This window comes from Arabidopsis lyrata, assembly GCF_000004255.2.
Source record: "Arabidopsis lyrata subsp. lyrata unplaced genomic scaffold ARALYscaffold_8, whole genome shotgun sequence".
NCBI lineage: Eukaryota > Viridiplantae > Streptophyta > Magnoliopsida > Brassicales > Brassicaceae > Arabidopsis > Arabidopsis lyrata.
Window position 1 is genome coordinate 7,464,525 of NW_003302548.1, and position 22,125 is coordinate 7,486,649.

At 38.3% G+C, this 22,125-nt stretch overlaps 3 protein-coding genes across 3 annotated transcripts; all 3 read left to right on the forward strand.

Moving 5' to 3' along the window:
- Window positions 1-7,495: 7,495 nt before the first annotated feature.
- LOC9301642 lies at window positions 7,496-12,572 on the forward strand. The gene is made up of 9 exons (XM_002863771.2): window positions 7,496-8,059; window positions 8,298-8,384; window positions 8,505-8,594; window positions 8,699-8,785; window positions 8,873-8,989; window positions 9,121-11,211; window positions 11,351-11,497; window positions 11,674-12,122; window positions 12,207-12,572. Exons 1-9 carry the CDS (start codon window positions 8,012-8,014, stop codon window positions 12,340-12,342), a joined length of 3,252 nt encoding a protein of 1,083 aa, XP_002863817.1. The 5' UTR covers window positions 7,496-8,011; the 3' UTR covers window positions 12,343-12,572.
- A 446-nt stretch (window positions 12,573-13,018) lies between these two features.
- LOC9299894 (protein MITOFERRINLIKE 1, chloroplastic) lies at window positions 13,019-14,604 on the forward strand. Its single transcript, XM_002863772.2, has one exon. It carries the CDS (start codon window positions 13,080-13,082, stop codon window positions 14,316-14,318), a length of 1,239 nt encoding a protein of 412 aa, XP_002863818.1. The 5' UTR covers window positions 13,019-13,079; the 3' UTR covers window positions 14,319-14,604.
- Window positions 14,605-14,731: 127 nt separating this feature from the next.
- LOC9299895 (L-type lectin-domain containing receptor kinase S.6) lies at window positions 14,732-17,280 on the forward strand. The gene has a single exon (XM_002863773.2). It carries the CDS (start codon window positions 14,960-14,962, stop codon window positions 17,027-17,029), a length of 2,070 nt encoding a protein of 689 aa, XP_002863819.1. The 5' UTR covers window positions 14,732-14,959; the 3' UTR covers window positions 17,030-17,280.
- Window positions 17,281-22,125: the final 4,845 nt, after the last annotated feature.

The window sequence follows — 22,125 nt, forward strand, 5'->3', positions numbered from 1 at the left end:
GAGTTTTCTAGCAGATATGACCACTGCTAAAGCTAATTTCTCCATCATGGTATATCTCGTTTCTGGACTAGTAAGAGATTTATTTATGTAGAAAATTGGCTTTTGCTCACCTCGGTCCTCTCGAACTAAAACCCCACTTACAGAATGGTTAGAAACTGAAATGTAGAGATAAAGTTTCTCATCTAATTCAGGTTTTGAGAGAATCGGCGGTGTTGTCAGATAAGTTTTGAGTTGACCAAATGCTGCTTCGCATTGATCATCCCACTGAAATTTTTTGTTCCCTTTCAAAATTTGATAAAAGGGGAGACATCTATCGGTAGACTTCGATATGAAACGATTTAATGTAGCAATTCTGCCTGTCAATCGTTGGACCTCCTTTATGTTTCTTGGCGAAGGCATAGTAAGGAAAGCGTTAATCTGATTAGGATTTGCTTCTATTCCTCTTTCTGTGACTATGTACCCCAGGAATTCTCCGGAAGGCACGCCAAAGGAACATTTAGCTGGATTTAATTTAATTCCAAACTCGTTGAAAATTTTGAAACATTGCTCGAGATGTGTGATGTGCTCAGATTTCTTAAGAGATTTCACGAGCATATCATTAATATACACTTCCATCGTTTTGCCCAAATGTTCTGAAAACATTTTGTTAACCAAACGTTGGTATGTTGCACCGGCATTTTTTAGACCAAATGGCATAACTTTGTAACAGTAGATTCCTCTATCTGTTATGAAGGATGTTTTCTCTTCATCTTCGGGATTCATCATGATCTGATTATATCCAGAGAATGCATCCATAAATGTTAAGAGTTCGTTTCCGGCTGTTGACTCAACGAGCAGATCGATATGTGGGAGAGGAAAGCTATCTTTTGGGCAAGCTTTGTTAATGTCGGTGAAATCGACACATACTCTCCACTTTCCGTTTTTCTTTTTGACTACCATGGGGTTTGCTAACCAGTCCGGGTATTTTACTTCTCTGATGGAACCAATTTTTAAAAGCTTATCAACTTCGTCATTGACCGCTTGAGCTTGGTCTGGACCAAGTTTTCTTCTTTTTTGCTTTATTGGTTTAAAACTGGGATCGACGTTTAAATCATGGGTAATGATACTTTTGTCGATTCCAGGCATATCTTTCGCCGACCAGGAAAAAGTATACTTATTTTCTTTTAGAAAAGTTACCAATTGATCTTTGATTTCTGAATCTAAAGTAGTACCAATTTTTACTTTTCGATCTGGAAATTCGGAATCAATTTCAATTTTTGTGGTAACTTCACTCGAACTGAGACCACTTGGGTAACGCGAAGTGATTTCTTGCTTAGCGTTTATCATTAATTTCTATTTAAGCTTTAAACGATGTCCCATGAGGTAGCAAGATCGCGACGTTTCCTGATCTCCTCGAATGGTTCCGATTCATGCAGGAGTTGGAAATTTCACACATTGGTGATAAGTTGAAGGTATAGCCCTCATTTGGTAAATCCACGGAGTTCCGAGAATTATGTTGTAAGCGGCCGGACGGTCGAAAACAATAAATTCTACAATTTTAGGAACCCCTGCGGCGAGCACTGGTAGTTTTATGTTCCCCAAGGACATAGATGTGTCACTCGTGAAAGCTACTAATGGTGCCGGTGGACCGATAATGTCAGCCTTACTGATTCCCATTCTTTGCAAAGTGCTTAGAAATATGAGATCTATCGAGCTTCCAGTATCAATTAGACACCTAGTTACTTCGAAGTTTGCAACATCTAAAGTTATTATAAGAGCATCGTCATGAGGTCCTGTTAATCCTGGAGTGTCCGAATTATCGAAAGAGATAGAAGGTGTTTGTTCATTTGACTGGAAACCCACAGCGGTTTGAATTGCTGCTGATTTCTTGTGCCTTTTGATTGATCTGATCGAATGTCGGCACAATTTGGATCCTCCTATTATAACATCGATCCTTTTCTTAGGAGTGTTCGGAGTTCCGGCCCCATTGGGCTTTCTTTTCAGGAGGATTGGACGCTTCGGAATCTTCTTTTTCTTTATGATAAGATTCCACAAACTCCTCGATATTGAAGTTAGCGAGCTCTCCAGCTGCCCACAGTTCGGTGATGTGCTTTTTGAGTATGCTGCAATCTTTGGTAGAATGCCCATTTACTCTATGAATATCGCAATAGGCACTCTCATCTCTAACCCAGGTATTAGAAGAATTGTATCTTCCTTTGTTTGGGGAGGGTTTTCCTACGGCATTAGTAGCAGGATTAACTCCGAACCGTTTTTGATCTTTTGGTTCGAATTTTTTAGTTGGATTTCCAACGACCAATTTTGCTGGCCGATGCTTTTTAGCGAGGCTAAGATTTTCTTCTTCTGCCTCCATCCAATTAGTAGCTCTGAATAAAGCATCTTGGATAGTGCTCGGACGATTGACGATAATTTCTTCGCGAAATCGGGATTCATGCCAAAGTCCGTTCCTTAAAGCAGAGAGGGCAGCAGCGTGCGACACCCCATGAATTTTGGCTATCACTTCTTTGAATTTAGCGATATATTTGCAAAGTGGTTCGTTCTGACCTTGGGTTAAATTCCATAGATCTGCATCAAAGGTTGCCTTTTCCATGAACATGGAATACTGTTTTAGGAATGCGGAGGACAATTCCTTAAAACTATCAATAGATTCAGGCTCCAACTGAGTGAACCATAATAAAGCCGATCCGGATAGATTGTCAGAGAATAGTTTGCAATATCTGGCATCTTCCTCGTCTGGTTCTAGATCAATTTTGCCAGCAACGATCTAAAAAGCAGCGAGGTGATTTTTAGGATCACCTTTACCATCGTAAGTTGGTAATTTGACCTTTCGAGAATCTTTGATCCGAAGGTTCGAGATTCTCGAAGTTAAGGGTGTTCGTCGAGTTTCTTCGATTACTCGATCGATCTCAAGTGCCGAACTGGTCGCCTGATGAAACTTTGACTTCATCTCATCAAGCTCTTGACGAACTTTGACGAAATCATCGGAAAGGATGACATCAGGTTCTTCCATAAGGAGTCCTTCGTCAATAGCAGGATTGCCCTGATTTTGGGGATTTTCATCCCCGGTTGGATTAGACCCATCTCCTACGGTTGTCTAATTGCTAGTACTAGCAAGAGGGCCTGTAGGAGGAGTTTGAGTGCTCCCGGATCTGTTTTGTGTGGGAGTTTAGAATAGTGTGCGCTGATACGCTGTCGTTTGTGCTGAGGACAAATTATCTAAACGGTTGGAAACAACGTTCTGCGCGTTTGACAAATTTGTTTGAGTATTTTGAACACTCGTTAAAGTTTGCTCGATTGAGTTTAACCTTTCACCAAAAGTGGCGTTGGCACTAGCGAGTGTACCCATCTGATTGGTCAGATCGGTGGTTGACTGAGTAAGCGAGGCAATTGCATTGCTCAAAGCTTGCTGATCAGCCATAGTTTCTTGGTTTGAAAAAGAGAGATTTTGAGATTAAAGAGTTTTGCGGTAATCCCCCACAGGCGGCGCCAAAATGTGGATGTAGGATTCACACTCGATTGTCTTTAAGTATTTTTGTGGAGAAAAACTCTAAAATCAACAAATGAAAATAAGGATTTGAAAAGGAAAGTAACCAATAAACTAAATAAAGCGAAAGAGCTTGGCAAGATTAAAATAGTAAATATAAGAGAAAGAGTATGTTGTATTGCTTGATCGTAAGAGGTAAAAAGTTGTTCTCTCCCCAAACACATGCGTTTGAGGTTATTTTTATAGAGAAAACATGATCAATGCGGTCATTTACTGCTCATAATCGCATTGATCCGTATTAATCATGTAGGTTACAATTTGACCGAAACGGCTTGAATTTGAACTATCTTGGGCTTCGCGTGGATCTTCCGAACTCTTTCTTGTTGACTCCGAACTCCTGTGTCTTGACGATGCCGCGAACCTCGAACAATATTCTCCTCGCTTCGGCTTTCCTTTATGCGAACTGTATGTTGAATAAGAGCGAACTCCGTACTGGTAAAGATTGAGCTCTTTAATAAACTGAATCGAACTTCCGACAGGTCGAGCTCGATCCCGGCAATGAAACATCTAGAAATCCAAGAGGATTATTATGTAATAATGACGTTGACAGATCCAAGTGGATCCTACCGAAGATGTGTGGGATCCGACCCCAACAATAAATTCTTTATCATACCGGAAAAGCGAAATAAAAATGTACTAATCTTATTATATAAATTTTGAAAATTCTTAACCAAACTTGACATATTGTAAAACTATAATTCACGAAATCACGACACGTTTCAATTAACTGATTAGATTTTAATACGTGTTTTAATATTTGTCAGTTTTGCAACTTAAATATGTTTATCCATTTTTTTAAAAACAAAAATCTACGTATTTTACAATATGTAATTATAATAATTATAAAATTAGTATCAAAGATGAATGGGGATTGAGTGTAGTCGTGATGTTTGAGTAAGACGTTTAAGAAAAGTTAATGATATCCAAAGTTTAGCTTACATAGTAATAGTAGTTTAGTAAAGAAATTTAATAACTTATAGGTGGTTATGAATATTTAGATGGAATAGAGAAATTGAGATGAGAGTTACAACATTAAACTCAAGTGTAGTTCGGCTTATCGTTGGTTAAGTTTTTTAAAAAATACAAATAACTAAATTCTGCATTAGGAAACGTTGACATATATATATAACTTAAAATATATTTTTATATATACATATATATTTTCTTAATTTCTATTATTTTAAACATTATATAATCTGAAAAAAATAAATTTGGGTTTCGAAACGAAATATATGATAAACTTTATAGTTAGTTCAACTGAAATTCAACATGACATTTGTACAATTGCAAAAACAAATTATTAAAATTTCTATAAAATTATAATTTATCTGTTAATCTGTGTATAATACGAGTCCTAATCTAATTATATAAGGTTGTGATTTTTAGCTAACTAGGATGATATTAGGTTAGTAAATGAAGAAATTTAAGAAAAAACTGTTTTTAATGAATAGTTGGGAAAAAATAGAATAATAAATCGTAAGAACATATACCATTATTTTGGAGATAAGAAAGAAAATTGAAAGGAATTAATTCCTTTTGAAAGAAAGCCACCGAATTGTTTTCACTTTTCCATTCTCCTTTTGAAAAGATAAACACATGCGTATCAAGAATCATACTAGAAGAATAAATATAACCGCAAGAATACATAAATAAATATATATATATATCCTACTAATTTTATTTGGAAAATATATTTAATTTTTTTTCAAGTATGAGTTGTTATATTTTTTTTCTTGCAATAAAATTAAATATATTAAGTGCTATTCTTTTTATCCAAAAATATCTCATAAATCTTCTCTACAACACACGCAATTAAACACAATTATAGTGATTAATTGTATGTACTAAAATCTAAACATTAGTTGTAGTTTATAAACATTAATTGTTTAATATAAAAATTTAGATTAATAAATAAAAAGTTATATTAGAAGAAAAAGTTCAAACAATTTAATATGTATTTGAGATTGGGCACTAAATGTGGTTGTGCTCAAAGAGTATCTTCAACAAAGCTTGAGAATATAGGCAATTGCTGAAACTCGTTGTAAAGTATGCATGATATGTATTTTAAATACTATCGTTAGCTCAAATGGGAAAGATCATAAGCGAAGTTTAGAAGTCGCTGGCTAATATTACATGATGTGGTTTTGGGCCTGGGGGGATTACAGGCTTTTGCTCAGAACCTCCTGGTATTCAAAAAAAAAATATATATATGTATTTTAATAAAACACAATTTTTTTTTTTTTTTGTCAACAGCTATATTAGAGTGACTCAATAAACACACAAATTTTAACGGAAGAAAAAAAGAAAACGCTAAGACAAGACAATTATGTTTTTGAAAGATATATAATTATATATACATAACAAGTATTCTTTAACGAAAAACAAGAAATCAAAATACCTAATAATATTTTAATATTATTTTTTTCTGCAAAGTTTAACTTAAAATATATGATTTCATTGTTTATATATAATTACCATTAAACATATTTAATTAAATAGATTATAAGAACTAAAAAAAATGTAAAATATGTTTAAAACTTTACGAAAGCTATTAAAATCGGTTAGATGATTCATTTTGGTTATCCGATTCACAATTTTTTGGTGGTTTTTGATGATTAATGTTTTATCTGCCTTAAAAGCTTTTGGAATTTGTAAACCCAACCAAACAACTAATCATGTTCGTTGGCGTGTGTATATTGTGAAATTAACACACGTTCTTATATAAAATGAGAAATAGAGGAGACCTTAGCACGAATGAAAAAGAAACAAAATTTAAGATTAACAATGATGAGACTTAGTACCAAGCTCATCGTGTGTTCCATTTTTATAGTTCTTTAATCATTTCTTCTAAAGTCACCACTTCGTGACTTCCTCTATTCTCCTCCGGTGTTACAAGTAGCTTTCTACCCCTACGGTTGAAGTTGAAATGTTTTGGAAATTTCTAATTAATAAGTTGGTTAGATGAAGTAGAAATGGTTGAAAGAGATGGTTAGAAACAATGGTTGAAAAGATGATTCGATTAAAAAAATAGTTGGTTACCATTACCAATCATCCTAGTCTTTTATAACAAAGAAAAAACTACCAATCGTCCAAAAATATTATTTGGTACGGTCTATAGTGTCAAGAATTTGTACTTCTTTTTTTTTTTAAAATTTGTATTTATTTTTCTTTTATGTTATTTTCAAAATTTTATAAAAAAAAACACAAAATGTTTTTAAAATCCCGTCACTAAACCGACTCATTACTGATCTTTTCTTTTGTAATCTAAATTTTTTTGGTCTAAGTCCGTACATCTCCAAAAACCGAGATTAATAATAAATTAGCCTCTTAACAAAACTCAAAACTCGAGTACTTGCGGTTTTGGTTTGGGAAAAATGTCGGAAAATGCGCGAACTTTCAAATTTGGGACAAAAAAAGCATGAACTCTCGAAATGTCATTTAAATCATAAAGTTTAGTTTGACTTTTGATAAAATGGTTAAGTTTTCGTTGACCTGGCCATTTCGGATATGTCGTTAAATTTCCGTTAACGAGACGATGATAGGGTTAACTTTCCGTTAGAAATCTCCGTTGAATCAAAACGACGTCGTTTAGAATTGTTCTTATAATTATATAAAAATAGTTTTTTTTTATATACTTCCAATCTAACTATAAATATCACATCAATTCAAAACTATAAATAGTTTTGTTCCATCACTAAACAGACTCATTATTGATTTTTTCTTTTGTAATCTAAATTTTTTTGGTCTAAGTCCGTACATCTCCAAAAACCGAGATTAATAATAAATTATTCCTCTTAACAAAACTCAAAACTCGAGTACTTGAGGTTTTGGTTTACTATTGCATTCAACCACTAATCCAATGTCACATTGGTAATTTGTGTATTTTTCTTCTTGTTTTAAGGTAAGAAAGATTGAGGTGGAAAATAAAAAATAAACAAGGAATATGTATATTACCCTATTAATTAATAGATAATTTGTTATTGTATTACTTTTCAACATTGACTCTGTCCGTACTTGGAATTCCACGGCAAAGACTTGTTTCGTTTGCCGGTTGAGACACTGATTTCATTCTCGCGCTCTTTCTCTCGCCATCTCCGGTCTCTCTCCGACCATCTTCATCTTCTTCAATCATTCGACGAAAATTTGTCAAGAATACCAAAAAAAAACCGCCATTTACAAGCACACGACAGCCGTTACCACCTAAAACAGTGAAAGCTTTTTTCTTGATTTCCGAGCACACCCAATTCATCGGAAACTTCCCAACTCCGAAGCTAGGGTTTCAAATTTCACCTTTTTGTTAAAGAATTTGATAAAGAAGGTTAAGTACAATTGTGGGTTTTGAAGTTAGCACGGAATTTGATGGTTAGAACGGCGGAGACTTCACGTAGTCTTGTTTGCTTAGAATGACCGGTGCTGCTCCACCGTACGATCGGAGAGGGTTTGGCTATTTTGGTAAAGCTCTCTCATGGAATGGCAGATCTTGTGAGTTATGGTAATGTCGTGCGAGACATCGAGCAGGTCCAATTCTTCTTTTTTTCTCTGTGTTTTTATATGTATGTCTCTGTTTTGATGAAACACATAATCTTTGTTTTGTTGATCTTAGGCTTAATAGATGTTGTCTGAAATTTTGCTGTTCTGAATTGGTTAGGGTTAATGTCTTCGAAAATGATTAGAATTTAGCATTTAAATGTCAAGGTGAATGAATACTATATCTCATTCCAAGATCTTTACAAAAGCCCTTCCCTATATTTTGCAGGCTCTAATTGCATTGAAGAAAGGTGCTCAACTGTTGAAATATGGTCGGAAAGGAAAGCCTAAGTTTTGTCCATTTAGACTCTCCAATGTGAGTGTGCTTTAGATTAAATGGATTACATTTGAGATGATGTCCTCGATTTTTTTGTATCCTTGTGTTTGGTCACATATCAACCTTTTTATCTTACCACCTTGGACATGTTATTTGCAGGATGAGACATCTTTGATCTGGATTTCAAATGGTGGAGAAAAACGTTTAAAGTTAGCAACTGTATCTAAGATTGTTCCAGGACAGCGAACTGTAACTTCTCTTTAACATTCTACTCTCTCTTTTGATACATCATTATACAAAGGCAGCAAAATTTCTAGTCTTTTGTTTAACTTTGATCACGTTTATACTATCAGGCTGTTTTCCAACGTTACCTTCGCCCGGATAAGGATTATTTATCTTTTTCCCTAATATACTCCAACAGGAAGCGGACTCTTGATTTGGTTAGTGAATAAAACTCAGTTACTTTCTCTTCCCCGAGTATTGTATGCCTCTGTATATGTGAAGTGAAAAGGTTGCTGTATTTTCAGATTTGCAAGGACAAAGTTGAGGCAGAGGTGTGGATAGCTGGCCTAAAAGCTTTGATATCTGGTCAGGCTGGCCGCTCTAAAATTGACGGCTGGAGTGATGGAGGCCTTTCTATTGCTGTAAGTAATAAGCATTCCTAAAGCTGACAGCGACAATATTATTGATGTTGCAAATGTATTTCTCTCTTCTCAAAATAAGTCTCATTTAGATTTTCCTGAACTTTGTTTTGTTTCATTTTCCTCATTTCCAGGACAGCAGAGACTTGACATTAAGCAGTCCTACCAACAGCTCAGTTTGTGCTTCTCGAGATTATAACATTGCTGAGACTCCCTACAATTCAACCGCTTTTCCCCGGACTTCTAGAACTGAGAATTCTGTCAGTTCTGAACGGTCACATGTGGCATCAGATAGCCCAAATATGTTAGTACGAGGACCTGGATCAGACGTGTTCCGGGTTAGTGTTTCTAGTGTTCAAAGCAGCTCAAGTCATGGTTCTGCTCCAGATGATTGTGATGCTCTAGGTGATGTTTATATATGGGGTGAAGTGCTATGTGATAATGTTGCCAAATTCGGGGCTGAGAAGAATGCTACTTGTGTTGGTTCAAGGTCTGATGTTCTGATTCCAAAGCCGTTAGAATCCAATGTAGTTTTGGATGTCCATCACATAGCATGTGGTGTTAGGCATGCTGCTCTAGTCTCTAGGCAAGGTGAGGTTTTTACATGGGGTGAAGCATCCGGAGGACGTCTTGGCCATGGAATGGGAAAAGATGTTACTGGGCCACAGCTTATTGAGTCTCTAGCTGCTACTAGTGTTGACTTTGTTGCCTGTGGTGAGTTCCATACATGCGCTGTCACAATGACAGGAGAGATTTACACATGGGGTGATGGAACACACAATGCAGGACTTCTCGGCCATGGTACCGATGTGAGTCACTGGATACCTAAGAGAATATCAGGTCCTCTTGAAGGTCTTCAAATTGCTTCCGTATCCTGTGGACCATGGCACACCGCTTTGATAACATCAACTGGACAGCTTTTTACTTTTGGAGATGGGACTTTTGGTGTTTTAGGGCATGGTGACAAGGAAACTGTATTTTATCCAAGAGAAGTTGAATCTTTATCTGGTTTGCGGACTATTGCTGTTGCATGTGGTGTATGGCATGCTGCTGCAATAGTAGAAGTCATTGTCACTCAGTCAACTTCAAGTATTTCATCAGGAAAGCTGTTCACATGGGGTGATGGTGACAAGAGCCGTCTTGGTCATGGAGATAAAGAGTCTCGGCTTAAACCCACATGTGTATCAGCTCTAATTGACCATACTTTTCACAGAGTTGCCTGTGGACATAGTTTAACAGTTGGTTTGACCACATCGGGAAAAGTTTACACGATGGGTAGTACAGTTTATGGTCAACTAGGGAATCCCAATGCTGATGGGAAGCTTCCTTGCTTAGTAGAGGATAAACTGATTAAGGATTGTGTTGAAGAAATAGCATGCGGAGCTTATCATGTAGCAGTTTTAACATCTCGAAATGAAGTATTTACATGGGGGAAGGGTGCCAATGGGAGATTAGGTCATGGAGATATTGAGGACCGTAAGGCACCAAGTCTTGTCGATACTTTGAAAGAGAGACATGTAAAAAATATTGCCTGTGGTTCAAACTTCACAGCAGCAATATGTCTTCATAAATGGGTTTCTGGTACTGAGCAATCTCAATGTTCAGCTTGTAGACAGGCTTTCGGATTCACACGAAAAAGACACAATTGTTACAACTGTGGACTTGTCCACTGCCATTCATGCAGTTCCAAGAAATCACTAAAAGCTGCTTTGGCCCCTAATCCAGGCAAGCCTTATCGTGTCTGCGATTCATGTTACTCTAAACTAAGTAAAGTGTCAGAAGCTAGTACTGATAGCAGGAAGAATATTATGCCACGACTTTCCGGTGAGAACAAGGACAGATTGGATAAAGCCGAGATAAGATTGGCTAAATCAGGAATACCATCAAATATAGATTTGATCAGGCAGCTGGATAGCAGGGCAGCTAGACAAGGAAAGAAGGCGGATACATTCTCTCTTGTCCGCACTTCCCAAACACCTCTAACTCAACTTAGAGATGCTCTGACTAATGTGGCTGACTTACGGCGTGGGCCACCAAAACCAGCAGTAACTCCATCTGGAGCAAGCTCCAGATCTGTGTCACCTTTCTCAAGGAGGTCTAGTCCTCCTCGTTCAGTCACTCCCATTCCTTTGACGGCTGGTCTCGGTTTTTCAACAAGTATAGCTGAGAGTTTGAAGAAGACAAATGAACTTCTGAATCAGGAAGTAGTCAAATTGCGCGCCCAGGTAAACTCGCCCTTGAACCATTATCCTTTTCTTCCTCATTTGCCTAAACTCTTAACTTTTCCTCAATTTTTTCATCTGAATTTTTTTCCATAAATTCTTGTGATTTGTTTTTAAAATGAATATGTGATATTGTGTTCAGGCCGAGAGTCTGAGGCACAGATGCGAGGTCCAAGAATTCGAAGTTCAGAAATCTGTGAAAAAAGTAAAAGAAGCAATGAACCTGGCAGCAGAGGAATCTGCCAAATCAGAAGCCGCAAAAGAAGTTATAAAATCTCTGACAGCTCAGGTTTTGGCTTGATTCTCTTAAACTGTCTGTGTATTCCATAAGTCTCTGTGTGATATATTCATTCTTGACATATGATTCCCTCTAAGTTTTCTTGTTTATTTCTAGCACCCCCTTCCTCGAACATTTTGAATATTTTTTACTGTTTCTTCGCTAAAAATTCCTAATGATCTTTCCAGGTCAAGGATATAGCTGCGCTGCTACCACCGGGTGCTTACAAAGCTGAGACCACACGGACAGCTAATTTATTGAACGGGTTTGAGCAAAACGGATTTCACTTTGGTAATGCAAATGGACAGCGTCAATCCCGATCTGATTCAATAAGTGACACCTCACTTGCTTCGCCTATGGCTCTGCCCGCTCGTTCAATGAATGGACTCTGGCGAAATTCCCAGTCGCCAAGAAACACAGATGCAAGCATGGGCGAACTTCTAAGTGAGGGGGTCCGAATCAGTAATGGTTTCTCAGAAGATGGTGACAACCGCCGAAACTCAAGAAGCTCAGCAGCCTCAGCTTCAAATGCTTCTCAAGTGGAGGCGGAGTGGATCGAACAGTATGAACCTGGTGTTTATATAACACTATTGGCCCTAGGCGATGGAACTAGAGATCTCAAACGTGTGCGCTTTAGGTAACATTATATAATCAACCCACTCCGTATCTTGATACATTCTAGAGATCAAGACTAATACCATACCTATGTGTTTATTTGCAGCCGGCGAAGATTCAGGGAGCAACAAGCAGAAGCATGGTGGTCAGAGAATCGCGAAAGAGTGTACGAGAAGTACAACATTCGTGGTACTGATAGATCAAGCGTGGCAACATCACCTATATCACAATCTCAATTCTAGACATGAACCAAAAACAACGACGAAAGCAAAAGCTTAGGAAGCAGTTAGCCTTATTTTGATGAATGTAGAGCTCCATTCTCCGGCATTGCACTGTATATAGCGAATCTCTCGCCTTATTTGCAAATAGTTTGTCATGAATTTCATGATTGTTTAAACTTTAAACTAATTGACTCAAATCTGATGATGATAACTATTTTATCTTGAAAATGGTTAGCCAACTTCACTGCGCTCAGCTTTGGCCAATAGGAATGAACTGATCGGCAACATTTAGAAATAGGTTTGGTTATCGGTTCATCGAACGGCCGGTAATGGTTTTTTTTCTAATTTTTCTAACCAGCTAATACCAAAATTCTTTCAAAATCGATCTCAGAACAAAATCATGTTTTTTGTACGGATTTAGACACATAACCAAACCGATACTAACCAAAATTCAGTTCGGTTGTATTCGGTAGCTTGACCTCTCAGTCTCAACCGAATTACCCATAAATCGACTACCCGGCTCAAACCGAACCGTTCGGTGCAACGTCCTTGGCCTATTAATTAATTTATTGCCGTTTTTGCTTTTTTACTAGTTGCTAGTACACTGTGTGAATCATCATCTTTTTGGCTCTCCGTCTTCAACTTCATGCCGTTTAGTATTTTATTTACTACACTACGCGCTGTTTCTTTCTCTTTAGTATATCAGTCATCATCTTTATTGTTTGGTTCTCCTTCCTCAAGCTTCACCCAAATCAGCAATGGAAGCTAGACTCTCCGAAACTCTTGGCCTCCCATCACCGAATCTTAATCACTGCCATTTTCCCAACGATTTCAATTCTCTCTTCGCTCATTTCTCCGATCTCACCTCCGTCCAAAGCCCTATCGTCAGAAACCCTAAACCCAAAACCAAATTCTCTCAAAAGTCAACAAAATTTCCAGCAAATTTCAGAAGATCCGACCCACTATTTGCATCAACATCAATCTCGGATCCAATCCACGCGAAACCCGGACCCGAATTCCTGAAATGGATCAAACCAGCATCACGAAGCAGTCCAAAAATTCAAACACTCATGAAACAACTCTCCGTCTGGGAACGTGCCATCATCGGTGCCGGAGCCGGTGGACTCGCCGGAGCTTTTACGTACGTTGCTCTTCTCCCACTTGACGCAATCAAAACCAAGCTTCAGACCAAAGGCGCTTCTCAGGTTTATCGCAACACATTTGATGCTATAGTTAAGACATTTCAAGCTAAAGGTGTTTTAGGTTTCTACAGTGGTGTCTCCGCCGTGATTGTTGGCTCTACGTTTTCCTCCGCCGTGTATTTTGGTACTTGTGAGTTTGGTAAGTCTCTCCTCTCCAAATTCCCGGATTTTCCGATGGTTTTAATCCCGCCTACTGCTGGTGCTATGGGAAACATAATCTCGTCGGCGATAATGGTTCCTAAAGAGCTCATTACACAGAGAATGCAAGCTGGAGCTAGTGGGAGGTCGTATCAAGTTTTGCTTAAGATACTTGAGAAAGATGGAATCTTGGGGCTTTATGCCGGTTATTCGGCTACATTGTTGAGGAATTTACCGGCTGGTGTACTAAGTTATTCGTCGTTTGAGTATCTGAAAGCCGCGGTTTTGGAGAAAACGCAGCAGAGCCATCTTGAGCCTTTGCAGAGTGTTTGTTGTGGTGCGTTGGCTGGTGCGATATCTGCTTCGATAACTACACCATTAGATGTGGTGAAGACTAGGTTGATGACGCAGATTCATGTGGAGGCAGTGAATAAACTTGGTGCTGCTATGTATACTGGTGTTGCTGGAACAGTGAGACAGATATTGAAAGAGGAAGGTTGGGTTGGTTTTACCCGTGGCATGGGGCCTCGAGTTGTTCACAGCGCTTGTTTCTCAGCGATCGGTTATTTTGCGTTTGAGACTGCGAGGCTTACAATCTTGAATGAATATTTGAAAAGGAAAGAAGATTCTGAAGCTACCGTTGCTGCTGACTCTTGAGTTTGCTTTTTGGTATAGTCAGATGAACAGAGAGAGGGAGTTTTTCCTTGTTTCTCAAGAGAAGCATCAAGCTTTATCTAGAACCAAGCTTGGATTCTAAGAGGTTACTGTGGCAGATTGTGAGGGCTTTGTTCTTTCTAAGATTTGCTTCTTTTTTCTGTTGGGTTTAGTGTTTCCTCAGTTTTGATTTTCTCACAATTACATTGTTCACATTTGTGTAAGACGATCTTTAATCATTTCTGTTCCCAAATTTTCCATTGAAGAGAATTACTGTAGTAAGTAATAATAACTTGACTCTTTTACTAGTTTAAAGGTTTGGAACTGACTTTTGGTTATCTTGTTATATGATTTCATTGCTCCTAATCAGCAGAACCATGTATAGCAGCATTTTCCTGGTTGATTCAACTTTGAATAGCTTCCCATTTTTCACAAAGTAATGCACTTTTTTTGCTTCATTCTCATTGTAGCTTTATTCATTCTCATTTTTGTCTATAGAACCAAGCGCTTATAAAATTATCTTCTTGTACATTTCATTGCAAAACCATCTTGGAGTTAATAATCGATTTATAGTTTTCTCTGCTTCTCTTAACCAAAGATCAAATTCAAGAAAATAACACAAACCACATGACACGAGAACCAAGATGAATCATCATCACTCTCTCTTCTTCTTCTACGTAATTCTCTTCCTTTCCCAAGATTTTCCCACACTTTCTCACCGTTTCTCGCCGCCGCTACACAACTTAACTCTCTACGGCGACGCCTTCTTCCGCGACCGTACAATCTCCCTAACCCAACAACAACCTTGCTTTCCCTCCGCCACAACACCGCCGTCAAAACCAACCTCCTCCGGCATCGGGCGAGCTCTCTACGTATACCCAATTAAGTTTCTTGAACCTTCCACTAACACAACCGCTTCTTTCTCATGCCGCTTCTCCTTCTCCATCATCTCTTCTCCTTCTTGCCCTTTTGGTGACGGCTTCGCTTTCTTGATCACATCTAATGCTGACTCATTCGTCTTCTCTAATGGCTTCTTGGGTCTACCAAATCCGGATGATTCTTTCATCGCCGTCGAGTTTGATACTGGATTTGACCCGGGTCATGGTGATATCAACGATAACCACGTTGGAATCGATGTTAATTCAATCTTCTCCGTTGCTTCCGTTGATGCGATTTCAAAAGGGTTTGATCTTAAGAGTGGGAGAGAGATGATGGCGTGGATTGAGTATAGTGATGTTCTTAAACTCATTAGGGTTTGGGTTGGGTATTCTCGTGTTAAGCCTACGAGTCCTGTTTTATCAACACAGATTGATCTCTCTGGTAAAGTTAAGGAGTATATGCACGTTGGGTTCTCTGCTTCGAATGCTGGTGTTGGGTCAGCTTTGCATATCGTTGAGAGGTGGAAATTTACGACCTTTGAGTCTCATTCTGATGCGATTCAAGAAGAGGAGGAGAAAGATGAAGAGTGTTTGGTCTGCTCAGGGGAAGTTTTCGAGAATCCGATGGGAATTCATCGTAAAGGTTTTGACTTTAGGGTTTCAGTTGTTGGATTTAAGATACCATTTTGGAGTCTTTTACCTGGTATGGCTGCAATTGTTATTCTCGTGGCGTTTATTGTTTTCTCATTGATTTCTGGCAAGAAAAGGATTAGTGAAGGAGCTGATACGAATTCGGGGATTAATAGGATGCCGGGAAGGTTATCCTTGGCTGAGATCAAATCCGCAACATCGGGATTCAATGAGAACACAATCGTGGGTCAAGGGGCTTCAGCTACTGTGTACAGAGGCTCTATTCCTTCTATCGGATCAGTGGCCGTGAAGCGCTTTGATCGAGATCACTGGCCACAGTGCAACCGTAACCCTTTCACCACAGAGTTCACCACAATGACTGGTTACTTGCGGCACAAGAATCTGGTTCAGTTCCAGGGGTGGTGCAGCGAAGGAACAGAGACGGCCTTAGTGTTTGAGTACTTGCCAAACGGAAGTTTAAGTGAATTCCTACACAAGAAACCCTCATCGGATCCATCAGAAGAGTTCATAGTCCTCTCTTGGAAGCAGCGGGTAAACATCATTCTCGGTGTGGCTTCCGCACTTACTTACCTACACGAAGAATGTGAGAGACAGATCATCCACCGTGACGTCAAGACCTGTAACATAATGCTTGATGCCGAGTTTAACGCCAAGCTTGGTGATTTCGGGTTAGCTGAGATTTACGAGCACAGTGCGTTGCTAGCTGGACGAGCTGCAACACTCCCAGCAGGTACTATGGGTTACTTGGCACCTGAATACGTGTATACAGGTGTGCCCTCTGAAAAAACCGACGTGTACAGCTTTGGAGTTGTGGTTCTGGAAGTGTGTACGGGGCGTAGGCCGGTGGGGGATGACGGGACGGTGCTTGTAGACCTGATGTGGAGCCTCTGGGAGACAGGGAAGGTCTTGGATGGTGCTGACATCATGCTGAGGGAAGAGTTCGATGCAGGGGAAATGGAAAGGGTGTTGATGGTTGGGATGGTTTGTGCGCATCCTGACTGTGAGAAGCGGCCAAGGGTGAAGGAGGCTGTGAGGATTATACGCGGGGAGGCGCCGTTGCCAGTTCTTCCGGCGAGGAGGCCTTTGTTGAGAATCCGGTCGGCTACGGAAGCGGAAGAGATGATTGCCGATGGTTTGGGTCGGGAGGATCTTACTTGGATGACGCCTAAATCGCACTTTAGCTAATTGTTTTTTTTGGGGCTTTCTGGAATTGGTAAACATTTTGGGTTTGATTTGGAAATTTGGACGCTTTTTTAATTGGTCTAGTGTTGGAATCTAAATAAATACTCTTTTCGTTTGTAAACTCCACGGGAAAATGGCTATTTCATATTTCTTTTTATTTTGCTAAATGGCTATTTCATATTTCAAATAAAGAATACATTCCATTTATACATCAAGTATATGATATATCAGAGCATTTTCATTAAAAGAAATTTTCAAATAAATCGCTATATTTGTTAGGAATAATATGATTATTATGTGGTTGTTCATTATAGGCCCGTTAAAAAGTTGTAGATTACTTAATCCCTAACTTAAACCCTAATATTTTATCTCTATACTAGATTTTAACCCGCGGTACACCGCATGATGATTTATCTTTTAAAGTTAGTATATATAAAATTTTATAAATTATATCTCCTTATAAAATATTTATGTTTTATAATTTATAATTATTATCAAATAACGGTATATCACGAGTTCACGGAACAATAATAAACTGAGGATTTAACTCATATTAAAGCGGCATGTTAATGATATTTTAAAATTTTATAAATATTGATTCAAACCCGTTCGCCATATAAATCCGTTCCAAAATATAACCCGTCCCATAATTTTTTAACTCGTCCTCTGATTTGTTTTCTAAAAATAGTGATTTTTGATTTTTGATTTTATAAAATCTTTTCTAAATGAGACTGATTTGATATGTCTAATATTGGTGGTATTAAAAAAAATTAATGATTTACTCCGTATTGAAGCGGCGGATTAATGATAGTTTAATCTTTTTATTATTGTTGATTCAAAAACCCGTCCGGCCAAAAACTCATTTATTTTATTAATGTTGATCTTATTTATGATATGATTCTGAATCATTTTCTAAATATTTTAATTGATGTAGAACGTTGAACACACATTTTCGTCAATTAGATAATATATGTGCGTTTTTAAAATTTCGAATCACAGTATATGCAGAAAAAAAATTGATTTTTTTTTACTTTATGTATTATATGATGATTCAAAATAGTTAAAAACAAATCAAACAAAGATGATAGGAGAATCATAATTCTAAATCTTAATCAAATCTTCTAAATATCTAAATTATTAAATATAGAATATCCGGTGTATGAGTTGGGTTAAATATAACCCGACCCAACAAATTTTTTGTGAAGGATTTTAAAAAACGGATCGGATATCCGATTAACCCAGAAGGATGTTTACCCACCCGTCACCAAAGTGTTGCAAAAATACTAGTATATATATATATATATATATATATATATATATATATATATATATATGTTGTATCGTGTAGCATATATCAATAACAGAGAGAACAATTCCTAAAACCTCTTTGTTTATAAAACGTTATCAGCACGAAACTCTAACCGTTTGAGCGAAATAAATCTATATCAAAACATTAATCGCTTGAGCTAAAAGAGATCTCCATCGGAAAACCATAACTGATGCCGTTTCCGTTTGTGACGACTTCGTCTCCGTCTCACAAAACAAATATCCAGATAAGTACCATTAATTATCTAATAAACTTGTTATTAGCTACATGATGTTGATTAGTTAGAGATTTGTGGAAAATCGTTGATTTGAGTTATGAGTGTTATAATGATCGTGATTTGTTTTAGTAATTGCCATAGAAACCAAATACATGATTTGTAGTATAATATATTCATAGTAATTGTTGTGAATTGTGTCTTTCATTAATAGAAAAGGGGATATATATACAAGGATAATAGCAGGATACAGAGAATAAGGTAAAACCCTAATGGGCCGTGGGCCGGTTATGGAGTCCATCCATATGGTTTATAACACTCCCCCTTGGAAGACATAACCGTGCCCGATACTAAACTGGGATCTCTATAATGCGCTGGGGAATGTTGCCTCATTAAAACCTTACCAGGAAAACCCAGTGGGACAAAACCATGGTGACGGAAAAAGAGTACAACACGCATTACTCCCCCTGATTTGAGCATCACTGTAGATCCTTAAGTCCGTGCATCCCGATCTGATGAATGAGCTTCCGGAACGTTGAAGTCGGCAATGATTTGGTGAATAGGTCGGCTGAATTCTCACTTGACCGGATCTGTTGAACTTTGACCTGACCGTCCTTCTGTAATTCATGAGTGAATAAGAGTTTTGGCAAAATGTGCTTTGTCCGGTCTCTCTTAATGTAGCCATCCTTGAGTTGAGCAATACATGCTGTGTTGTCTTCAAATATGATGGTCTTTGATGTAGTAGTAGCTGCGCCTTAAGGAAGGCTGCCTACGTATCCTAGGAAGGGATCAAGCCACACGTAGTTCCTATTCATTGACCATGCCATAATATGATCTTATGAATATCCTGCATTAGTAAATCAAACTAAACCAAAGCAAACTGGACCTTCTTTGGTTAGATCAATATAGAATAAACCCAAGTAAACAACGCAGGAAGAATAGACTTTAAAACTTAATCAAACCTTCCTTTAAACCTTTCCAGTGCCTTTGGGTTGATCATGAACTAAATTTAGACAGGAGACTCATGGCAAAACAAATGTTTGGTCTAGTGTGTCTAGCCAAATTCATTAGAACTCCTATGGCACTGAGGTTTGGCATTTCCGGACTGAATGGATCACTATCCAATCTGAGGCTTCTCACCACCATTGGGCCTGGTCAATGGGCGGGCCTGGTCCTTATTAAATCTCCTTGAGTACCCTTTCAGTGTATGCCATTTGATGCACAACGATTCCATTATTCACGTACTCAGGTTGTAATCCCAAACAGAACTTAATTATTACCTAGGTCTTTCAACTGTTTGGTCGATTACCCAGAGGTTTAAATCATTCATATAAACTGCTATGATTATAAATCCTTTGTTTGCAAACTTCTTGATAAAAATACATGGACTGATCGGATCGTTTTTATAGCCTTCTCTGATGAGATATTCGCTTAACTGGTTATACCACATACGTCCGCTTTGTTTCAGTCCATATAAGGATTTGTCCTGCCTTATGCAGTGCTGTTCTCGAGAATCTTTCTTATCTTTGAGCTCAATACCCTTTGGTAATCTCATATATTATCCAGTGGACTTATATAAATATGCAGGCATTACATCCATTAGCCGCAAATCTTTCTCTTTTATATAGCCAGACTTAGCAAAGATTTAAATGCCTTAGCATCCACCACAGGGAAGTATATCTCCTCTATTTCTGGTCTTTGTGTGAATCCTTGTGCGACAAGCCGTGTCTGATATATCAAGCTTTCACTATGTTTATTTCACACAATCACAAAGACTCATTTGTCCCACTGGCTTTACATTGATTCTTAGCTCCACGTTTTATGGTCTTGTACCATTTTAATCAATCAGGTCTTTGAGTACACTCTAGTATAGACGTGGGCTCCTGATCCTCATTCATTTCAGTTGCTACCTCATGCGCAAATATATTATCATTGATGTCGACATCTTTTCGGTTCCATTGTATTCTAGACATGATATAGTTTATAGAGATCTCTTTACACCTTCAGGACCTTGAGGTTTGGCGTCCCAAACCTCATTGATTGGTACCTTAGGGTTATGTCTATTAGCCGGCCATGTCTATGGTTTCTTGAACATTCTCGGTTTCCCTTGCACCTTTCTTTGATTTCCGAGGGTTCTTGTCTTTGGAACCTTTTGGGTCTACCACATTTCTTACGTGTTGTAGCCTCTGTAGCAACTTGATTATGTTCCTTGTGAATATCAATATGTACTGGTGCATTACAAGCTGGTATGTACGATTTTGTTACTCTCTTTGGGTCATTATAGGAATCTTGGCAACTGTTTTAGCTAGCTTTTGCAGATATATAGTCTTTTGGATCTCTGATGGAGTCCGAGGATCTTGCCATGTGAAGGATGTTTGATTCCATGTAAGTTCTTTGACCAGCTTGTTAGTCTCTCCACCCAGTGTTGGGAAAACGGATTCATTGAGATGACAATCCTTGAATCTGGCCTTTGGCTCGAGATACTTAATGATGGTGGGAGAATCATTGTTAACGTATATTCCCATCCCCTTTTGAGGTCCCATCATTTGCTCTCTGTGGTGGTGCAATGGGTACATAGACTGAACACCCAAATATCTTAAGATGGGAAACGTCTGGCTCATGACCCGTTAGCAATTGGGATGGGGAATATCTATGCTCACTAGAATGGCCTGATGCGTATAAGCTCTTGTTGCATGTAATATTGCGTGTCCCCAAGCAGCTACTGTGAGTTCAAGTATGGACATGTGCCACGGGGTATACTACTCTCCCCCTCATGGACATACTGTAGCCATAAAACGCTTGGGACATAATTTACCAGCATTATCTAGACATATAGTCTTAAGTATGTGGGCTCACAGACTTATGGTCTGGGCCAGCAATCTAGCAAACACCAAGTTTCTAGTTTCTTTGACTGGTGATGACCTTAGTATGGGTTTCCCTTGTGTATATGCTACACACGTGAGGTCCTTAAGGAGTGTGCCTTTTTGATTTTAATATCAGCTTTACGCATCATGTTAGAACCAGGCTGGCCAAGCCGGTCATGCCATTAGTGAATTTCTCAGTAAACCCTTTTGTTTACTATATTAGCCTCTATCATATTGACTTTGGCATAGTAAAGATATATGACGCGGGTATAGTCTCTAAGACCTTCTCATGGTCTTGGGTGCTCTTAGTAATATATGGGAATCCTTTGTTCCCTTTACCCTTAGTTTCAATGTGGAAACCATTCAAACATATTTCTTTGAAACTCAACAAGCCCCTTTGAGCTGGGTGAATATGAAGCATCTGAGGATGCGTGCCCTTGGGAATATGGGCCTGCCATGGGCCTACCCTTAGCCTTCACTAAATTTAGCTATACCCGCAATTTGGCTAATGAACCATGTCTTTAGATATTTCGTTTATTGAATTCTCATAATCATCTATCTCATGGTCGAAATCTTCTTCACCATTGTGATGAACTAAATGAGCTTCTTGATTCTTTTCAAACTCTCTTGATAGAGATCAACGAGATGCTTAGGTGTCCTGCACGTCTTAGTCCAATGGTTTCCCCATTACTCA

What these genes read in the sequence shown, in the direction of transcription:
- LOC9301642 (XM_002863771.2), top strand. Translation starts at nt 8,012, where the DNA reads ATGGCAGATCTTGTGAGTTATGGTAATGTCGTGCGAGACATCGAGCAG. An exon ending in TCGTGCGAGACATCGAGCAG is followed by an intron (nt 8,060 to 8,297) that starts GTCCAATTCTTC and finishes TATATTTTGCAG; the next exon opens with GCTCTAATTGCATTGAAGAA. An exon ending in ATGGAGGCCTTTCTATTGCT is followed by an intron (nt 8,990 to 9,120) that starts GTAAGTAATAAG and finishes CCTCATTTCCAG; the next exon opens with GACAGCAGAGACTTGACATT.
- LOC9299894 (XM_002863772.2), top strand. Translation starts at nt 13,080, where the DNA reads ATGGAAGCTAGACTCTCCGAAACTCTTGGCCTCCCATCACCGAATCTT.
- LOC9299895 (XM_002863773.2), top strand. Translation starts at nt 14,960, where the DNA reads ATGAATCATCATCACTCTCTCTTCTTCTTCTACGTAATTCTCTTCCTT.